Here is a 9,762-nt window from a genome sequence, read left to right on the forward strand (position 1 = left end):
CACTGTGAACTATTTAAAATATTTATTTCTATTTTCTATAAAATACAAAAAGATAGCTATTTTTCAAACAAAATATGGTAATAATCAACAGTTGTGCATTAAATGGAAAAAGCATTGCATATTTGAGGAAACATGTTGCAACATCCAAAAAATATTGTAAAAAGTATCTGTATGTTTTATAGATTTGCTTTATTTTATAGGTTTACTTTGCTCTCTTTATCAGAAAAAGTATAAAAACTTTGTTTCCCGAGTCTCCTGAGTAAGATATTTCTATTGGATACCAAAAGCCAATTATAACTTGCTGATCGCCATGTTTACCCTTCCAGCTCAGTACCCTTTCCCCTCATTCCCAGGGGACATTTTTCTCAGAAGCTAATGCCTCCAACTGTTTCCTAAGGATAACCACAAAGTTTTTGGATGTACATGAAGGCATAAGTGGAATTTCTAAGTTCAAATGTCATAATACAGTTAATTCTTATTGATGTATTTGACATTTGCTACCATTAAATCCAAAATGAGAACTTTATTTTTTTTAAGATTTTATTTATTTATGTTTTTCTTTTTTCATTCATGGAGTATCCTTTTGGAATAGACTAATAAATAGTACTTGAAGAGACTAGATGCTTTCTAGTTAAAATTTTCTAATTTTATAGATAAAATAACCAGAAAAGAAAAGTCAACAGCTCAAGTTGCACAGCTAGTTAGGGATTCCAAGTAGTTTTGATAGTGTAGCATGATTCTTCTCAATTGATTCCAATTTTTTTTTTATCATTAACAGGTACCGAGAAATACATACCCATGGCTGATGTTAATTTTACATTGGTTACAGAGTTTATCCTTTTGGGACTGACAGATCGTGCTGAACTGAAAGTTGTCCTCTTTGTGCTTTTCCTGCTGATCTATACCATTTCTTTGGTGGGGAATCTAGGAATGGTCTTTTTAATCCAAATAACTCCCAAACTCCAAACACCCATGTATCATTTCCTTAGCTGCCTGTCATTTGTTGATGCCTGCTATTCATCAGTCTTTGCACCAAAAATGCTGCTGAACTTCTTTGTTGAACAGGAGACAATCTCATTCTCTGCATGCATTGTGCAGTATTTTTTATTTGTGTCACTCCTTACCACTGAGGGCTTCTTGCTGGCAGCAATGGCTTATGACCGCTACATGGCCATTGTGAACCCTTTATTTTACACAGTGGCTATGACTAAAATAGTTTGCATTGTCCTGGTCATTGGGTCATGTGTAGGAGGCTTAATCAACTCATTGACACACACAATTGGCTTGGTGAAATTGTCTTTCTGTGGGCCAAATATCATCAGTCACTTCTTCTGTGACCTTCCCCCACTATTGAAGTTGTCATGTTCTGACACATCCATGAATGAACTGTTGCTTTTAATCTTCTCTGGAATTATTGCTATGATCACTTTCTTGATTGTGATGATCTCCTATGTCTTCATTGTTGCTGCTATCCTGAGGATCCGCTCAGCAGCAGGTAGACACAAAGCCTTCTCCACCTGTGCTTCACATTTAACGGCTGTGACTTTATTCTATGGCTCTATAAGCTTTAGTTATATTCAACCAAGCTCTCAATATTCCTTAGAACAAGAAAAGGTGGTATCTGTGTTTTATACCCTGGTGATTCCTATGTTAAACCCAATGATTTACAGCCTGAGAAACAAGGAAGTAAAAGATGCTGTGAAAAGAGCTACAGAAATAAAATATTGTCCTTGTTAATTTCACACCATATGTGGTCCAAAAATAGCATACAAAGAAGTTCTCTGGAACAGAATATTTATATAGATTTATTAAAGTTTTGAGACTGAAGGAATCTTAGAGTTTTTTTAATGGGAATTTTCTATTTTATAGCAGAAGGAAAAAGCCTAGAAAAATAACAAGGTAAAGGACATATGTCTGGTTATGGTTTACAAACTAACTTAAAATCTATAGTAAGATCTAGGCTATTTATCTCTGGACAGCTGAAGACCCCTTCATTCCTGTATATGCGTAGAAATGAATACATACAAATAGATGCATAAACATACACACAAATAGATACAAACAAGATTGATAAGTAATAAAATATCTCTTATATCAGTCTCTCTACTAAGCACAAAAATAAGTAAAATACTTTTAAAGCAAAAAGGACTGGTACTTGAATTATCCACAAAGCTGGCATATGCATGTTCTGAAATTAGCCTGGATTATTTCTAGCCAGACATTTTTCAAAATAAAAGCAGATTCTCAAAAATAGTTAGAAAAAGACCTTGGGTTCTAGATCGCCTCTGTGATTTCACTCCCAGTGATCAGTCTGAACTATGTCCCTATTTGTGGCCTTCCTTGGTTTCCATTACTATATATGAAACTGAAGGACAGAATGCTACACTTTTACTTCCACTCCACTTGGAAGGGTTAGTAAAACTTAGTGAAAACTTATGCTGAGGAATTTGCCTTCATGTTTAGAAAGGAGGCCTCCAAGAAAATTAGGGAGTCATTAATAATTATTTCCCTTTTTTTAAGATTTTATTTATTTATTCATAAGAGACACACAGAGAGAGAGGGAGAGAGAGAGGCAGAGACACAGGCAGAGGGAGAAGCAGGCCCCATGCAGGGAGCCTGGTGGGGAACTTGATCCAGGGTCTCCAGGATCACGCCCTGGGCTGAGGGCGGCTCTAAACCGCTGTACCACAGGAGCTGCCCTATTCCCCCCCCCCCCTTTTTTTCCATTAAAGATCTTACCAGAATCTTCTTTGGCCATTAAGCAAGAAATTCCCTGAAGGTATTCTAGATAGGAGGAAATCTGTGCTATATATTCCAAATAGGGAAAATATGCAAAGCCATTGTTTGTCCTTTGATTCAAATTATATATACAAGTATATAATGATGAAATCAGGTCTGTAAATACTGATTATCCCATAGTGATCTCTTCTCTGCAAATTGCTACAAAGTCTCCTATCTGGACAAAACAGTATTATAGAAAATACCATTTACAAATAAAATTATATTTAATTTTTTAGATTCTTTTAAATACTAAAATAATAAGAGGCAACTAGGCTCAGCAGCACAATGAGAGAGCTGAATACTCTATAAATATTAATATGTGGTTTTACAAGGCAAGCTAGATTAAACTTCTATTTTTTTTTCCTCTCAGTGACAGCCAAACTCATGAGTGAATGGCTCTAATATGTTAGATATGCATGCAAAGAAATTCATTTAAACGTTTACTTTTCAGAATGAAATAATAATACCACCACCAACAACCCCAAGAACATCATATAACATTTGTATGGACCTTTATGGTTTTCCAAGATCATTTAATATATTACTTGAAATTGGGTCCCTTAAGGCTACATATATGTGACATTTATGTATAAAAGGCATTCATAAAAGTGAATTTGTATTAAAGTTTTGATTTTCAGAAAAAATCAAAAAATAAAATAATAAGTAAACCTAATTTTGCATCATTCTTCACAATTTTTCAAAAGCATTCAATATCTCATATCCTAGAGTATCAACACAAGGAATGATATGATATACAAGCCAGATAATTAGAACTCAGAAAAATAAATTAAGTTCTGTTACAATACTTACCTCATAAAATAAGGGGCTGGCCAAGATAAAGATAAAATAACAGTTTATTAAGTGGGCATTTATGGAGGAGAGTTATTTTGTGGAACAAAAATACCATATTGGTTTATGTTTAATGCTGACCTTTAATTCATCTGAACAAATGAGTTGCTGTATTATTGTCTATATAGCAACTATTATATACAGTAACTAGATGGTCAAATAAGAAAAAAAGTAATCCTTTTCCTAAATTGTGAGGCAAATGAGAGATGTATGGCAGATTTATAGGATGAAGATTTGAAAATGAGTAATATATTCTATATAATGGATAACATATATATATCATATATATATGATATCATATATATAATATATATATATATATATATATATATATATATATATATATATATGGCCAATGCAACTTGGTTGAACAGATTCCAAATGTCCTTAAATGGTTAATATAATTAGTCATTTAGAAATAAATGAAGACTTCATGAATGAAACATCTGATGCTATTTCTTCAACTTTCATGTAAAATATCAGGAAAAAATTGAGAATGAGCTCTTTCAGCTCCAATACATTTACCCATCCATAAAATTAGTTACTGCTCAACATCAACACTTGGAGAAATCAGAATCAGTAGATGTTTACTAAACATAACTTTTGGGGATCCCTGGGTGGCGCAGCGGTTTAGCGCCTGCCTTTGGCCCAGGGCGCGATCCTGGAAACCCGGGATCGAATCCCACGTCGGGCTCCCGGTGCATGGAGCCTGTTTCTCTGCCTCTCTCTCTCTCTCTCTCTCTCTCTGCGACTATCATAAATAAATAAATAAAAATTTAAAAAAAATAAATAAACATAACTTTTATATCTAAATAGGTGTTATTATTACTATTATTATTTTATTTCATGTCTGTAGATTTGGAGTTCACAGTCTGGAAATTGGTCTAATTCATCAGGGAAATAAGTCACCAGCACTGCTTGGACAAGTTGTGGGTACATTTGCACAGTGGTCATGTTTGTTGTTTATTAAGAGACAAGTTATTTTAATGAATTTATGGTTCCTAAGATTTGAAATTTGGTTTTGTGCTGTGAACACAATAGTGATTACATTGATCCCAGGCTAGTCGTTGGTCAATTGCAGCCTGTGAACAAATTGTAATTCTCAGGATGATAAATATCTAAGAAGCATATTTTCATCATATCAAAACCCTATCGATATAGAATCTGAATCTGATATAGAATACCCCCAAAAATGGTCCAATGTTAATCATCCTTCTCCTATAAAACTAATTAAAATTTACCAATTAAATATGACCTCTTTTTTTTCAATTTAAGCAATACCCATCTCTTTCTTTTGAGCGGGTATCATTCTTAGATATGAAGTCTTAAAATTCACATATTCTCACTTTTCATTCTTAGACTGTTCAGATGTTCACTGTTTGCTGAATTAGAATATTATCCTGAATCTAATTTTTCTAGCACTAGATATTTCCTATATTTCCCACTATTTTTCATGCAATATGGTTTCAAATTCCATCATTATTATGTTCACTCCTTCGTAAATATTGAAAGGCTTTATGGAATAAACAGTAAGAGCAACACAAATTTTTACACCAGACTATCATTATATTACGATATTGTTCCACCATTTCCTTAAGTCTAAACTCAGATAATTCCTTTAATTATTCTGGGCCACGTATAATGTGAATCATATGGATCAGAATATTTAATTAAATAAAATTACATAAAGATTAGAGGTAATAGTGGTGAAATGCTTCGAACATACTAGGCATTTTTTTTTTTTTAGGATTTTATTTATTTATTCCTGAGACACAGAGAGAGAGAGAGAGAGAGAGAGAGAGGCAGAGACACAGGCAGAGGGAGAAGCAGGCTCCCTGCAGGGAGCTGGACGTGGGACTCGATCCGGGGACTCCAGGATGACGCCCTGGGCTGAAGGCGGCACTAAATGCTGAGCCACCTGGGCTGCCCATACTGGGCATTTAACAACAACAACAACAACAACAACAACAACAACAACTCAATGAGGATGCTACTTAATATTTGGTTGCCAAAGAAAAAGCAACACTGTTGTTAGTAAAATTATTATAATATTCCCTGTGTGTGAGCCTATTTATTGCTTCACTTTATTTTTTTTTGTTACCTGTATTTTTTTATTTATAAATGTATTTTTTATTGGTGTTCAATTTGCCAACATATAGCATAACACCCAGTGCTCATCCCGTCAAGTGCCCCCCTCAGTGCCCGTCACCCAGTCATCCCCACCCCGCGCCCACCTCCCCTTCCACCACCCCTAGTTCGTTTCCCAGAGTGAGGAGTCTCTCATGTTCTGTCTCCCTTTCTGATATTTCCCACTCATATTTTCTCCTTTCCCCTTTATTCCCTTTCGCTATCCTTTATATTCCCCAAATGAATGAGACCATACAATGTTTGTCATTGCTTCACTTTAAAATCACTGCAAATCTGTAACACCTTGTTCTTGTATAGCTATTTGTTGGTTTGGCTGCATTTGACCTGTACCACTGACTTATTTATTCTCATTTGTCCCCTCCCCTTCGTTACTAAACATAAATGTCCACCATTTCACTCTGATTTACCACCTTTTATATTTTTCATTCTATCCTTCAAGTAGCAGCCAACCTAGAATTTTTAAAATGTACATTTATGTTCAAAGACCACAGTGACAAAAATGTTAAACTTAATGTTTATTTTAGTGTCTTAATTGGGTAAATTATCTCTTTTTTTGGGGGGGGGGTAAATTATCTCTTGTATTAAAAGGCAATCTAGTGTATGAACACACACACTTGAATTCTATCTAGTGATTGATGATTGCTTTCACTTCTTTTGGGTTATCTCAGATTGAAATATATGCATATTTTCCATAATTACTACCAATAATGATGCAAGTATATAGAAGCATATGGTCATCAACAAATGTAACTTAGTGCTCTTTAAAACTAAATATATATATATATATATATGATATTATATATGTAATGTAAATTATAATCATAAACACTGCTGGAGTTCATTTTCACTTATTTAGATGGTTTATTTGCAGAGCCTCATATAGGTGAGACATGAATTTATGTGACAGTTTCCTCTAAAACTGAGAAATGGCCAAATCCATAAATTGCTACAATTTGGTAAGACAGCACTGGGACCTTACCTTTCCCAAATCTCTCTTTGCTCTTTTAATGAAACACAGTATCACAGAATCACTGGGGATTTCATCCTCCAAAGACCCTAAACCAAATATAAACACAAGTCAGGAAACTAAGAGAAAGGTCTAAGCTTCCTCTCAACACCAGGTAAGTGTTATATTTATGTATTCTAACAAAGGAATTATACATGCCTCTCCAGTTTTCAAAAATGGCAACTCTTAATACATGCTATGAATGGAATGTGATGAAAAATCATCTGCTTCAAATCCATTCAAATTACTGAATGAAGTGAAATAGAATTAGATCATTATCACATAAAATAGCTCTCTTAGAATAATTAGTGGGTTCAGGGTGCCTAGGTGTAGGACTCAATTTTTGCTCAGGTCAAGTGTCGGACTCAATTTTTGCTCAGGTCATGATCTCAGGGTGGTGAGATCAAGCCCTGAGTGGGTTCCCTGCTCAGCGGAGAGTCTGCTTGAGATTCTCCTTCCCCTTCTACCCCTTTCACTCATGCTCTCACTGTCTCAAATAAATAAATAAATCTTTTAAAAAAGTATTGGGTTCACCCCCTATTTCCTCTGGTAGCTTTATTTAGAGCTTCATATAATTATGTAAATTATAGTAGTAAATTTATTTAAAGATATTCTTTAAAATTTAAATTTAATTATTACAAGCTGTTAAATTGTGTTAAATCTGAAAGTGGTGATTTTTGGCCCTGTTATCAGAGCTAAATTTTATATTCAAAGAATCTAAACTCAATTAATTTATCATATATAACTGACTTTACAATAAAAGAAAAACGGCATGAAAGGCAATCCAGATGAAAATTACTATTTATTAAATGAAAATCAAAGCAATAAAGCTGAAATCAGTGACATAAGAGGGAACTAATTGTCAAAGTAACAAATTGGTTTGTTTAAAAACAAAGTCGGGATATCTGGGTGGCTCAGCGGTTGAGCACCTGCCTTCGGCTCAGGGCATGATCCTGGAGTCCCAGGATGGAGTCCCACATCAGGCTCCCTGAGAGGAGCCTACCTCTCCCTCTGCCTGTGTCTCTGCCTCTCTCCTCTCTCCTCTCTCTCTCTCTCCCTCTCTATCTCTGTCTCTGGGTCTTTCAGAATAAATAAATAAAATCTTTTAAAAAATAAATAAAAAATAAAATAAAAACAAAGTCAAGGGAGGCAAAACTATCTAAACAAAATGAAACAAACAAACAAAACTTAAGATCCAAAAAATTACCTCAGTCAAAAGCCGTCTGTCCAGTATGTCAATAGGTAATGCAATTTCTGTTTCACTTGGTTGTTTTACTTTGACTATACAGCAAGCATTTAGGGAGTGTGCCAGACAGTTTTTACATAGTTTCTTATTTATCACAGCTATCTCCTGAGGAAGGTTAACAGATAAAATCGTAGTTAATCTAGAAACTAGGACTTAAGATTGAAATCACAGGTTAATTCAGCAAAAAAAACAAAAAGAAATAAATGAACGAAAAAAGACCTCATCCTTCTTTTTTACCTCTGGCATCTCAGTAAAGTAGATATGGTCAAAACAGTCTTGTCCCAAGGTTTGTAACATTTGAACTGTTACTCACTACCTTTATATCACTCTGGGAATAAAAACACAGTATCACAGAATCAGATCCAAACCTATGTCATTCTCACTTTTTTTAAAGATTTTATTTATTTATTCATGAGAGACACAGAAAGAGAGAGAGAGAGAGAGAGGCAGAGGGAGAAGCAGGCTCCATGCAGGGAGTCTGATGTGGGACTCGATCCCCGGTCTCCAGGATCGCACCCTAAGCCTAAGGCAGGTGCTAAACTGCTGAGCCACTCAGGGATCCCCTCATTCTCACTTTTTATTCACTATCAGGGAAATATTATTGCCAAAGCCTGAATTGTGAAACAGCATATTAATTAATGTTCATGAAAATAGATTCAATTGTCAAATTAATGTGAAGCGTGATCTATATTTATTTCTCTTATTGGAAACTCCCATAATATAGCAGTGCATTATGTATTCCTATAAATCTTGTGGTAAGGAAAGTTTTCCCTAATAATTATTTAATCAAGTGTTTACCCAATATAACAGCAATCATAATCTTATTTTTCATGTATTCTGAATTATATGGGAAAGCCTAAAATAAATTTAATTTAATAATATATTTCTTGATAAAAATCTGTATCCATGCATGATCTAATGTACCAAAAGTATATGCATAGTCTTAGAAATTAGACTCGAGGCCTTTTGACTGCAGAGATGAAAACATATTAAAGCTTCTTGATTTAATCTTAATGAAAAAAATATGATATGGACTAATCCAAGCCATTGGGTAATAAATACTCTAGGAAATCAGAAAATGGAATGATAAATATCTGTTGGAATAGCAAAGAGCAACTTCCCAGAACAAATGAGTTTTAACAAATAAGTAATGTTAGGACTAGAAAATGTTTGAATTTTTTTCATCCTCTATTCTAGACATACCCAATTCTCATTTTCCATTTTTAAGGCTAGTTTATAAATCAAATCATGTATACATTGTCTATTTATATATAAATATATATATAAATTATGTAATATGTGTCGTGTATTATCTAAGTTAAAAAGATGTCACAGGTGGTAGTTTTGCTACATATCTCAGAAATTTACCTGTTAAATATTGAGGCTTTTTTGTTTTTTATTAGGGAATGTGTTTCCTAAAAATACAGGGCCCTTGCCTTGTGGTCTGGAATCTGGAGTATACTGTTACCAGGGCCCAATCTCCTAAAGTCTTTCTGTTAAACCTATGAGGCTTTCCAAGAGTTTTGATTCTTCCAGGGTTCTCACGGTGCATAATGTCAGTTTATATCCCCTGATGAGACATTGAGTCAACCAAAGTCTCCTATCAGGTTGACTTCTCACACTTGTGAGAACTGAATTTCCTGTGGACTATGATTGCTAACTATGACCATGCAGTTTTCTAAAGATGCTAGTAGACTGAATTCATATATTCAGGCCATACTCTGGTTATTTT

General features: G+C 34.3%; 1 protein-coding gene across 1 annotated transcript; it reads left to right on the forward strand.

Annotated features, from left to right (window-relative positions):
• Positions 1-798: 798 nt before the first annotated feature.
• Positions 799-1,737, forward strand: LOC112912018 (olfactory receptor 5J3-like). The gene has a single exon (XM_025988746.2). It carries the CDS (start codon positions 799-801, stop codon positions 1,735-1,737), a length of 939 nt encoding a protein of 312 aa, XP_025844531.2.
• Positions 1,738-9,762: the final 8,025 nt, after the last annotated feature.

This window comes from Vulpes vulpes, chromosome 5 (genome assembly GCF_048418805.1).
Source record: "Vulpes vulpes isolate BD-2025 chromosome 5, VulVul3, whole genome shotgun sequence".
Classification (NCBI taxonomy): domain Eukaryota; kingdom Metazoa; phylum Chordata; class Mammalia; order Carnivora; family Canidae; genus Vulpes; species Vulpes vulpes.

Bases quoted from the DNA above. Each gene is read 5' to 3' on its own strand.
- LOC112912018 (XM_025988746.2), top strand. From the start codon at position 799: ATGGCTGATGTTAATTTTACATTGGTTACAGAGTTTATCCTTTTGGGA.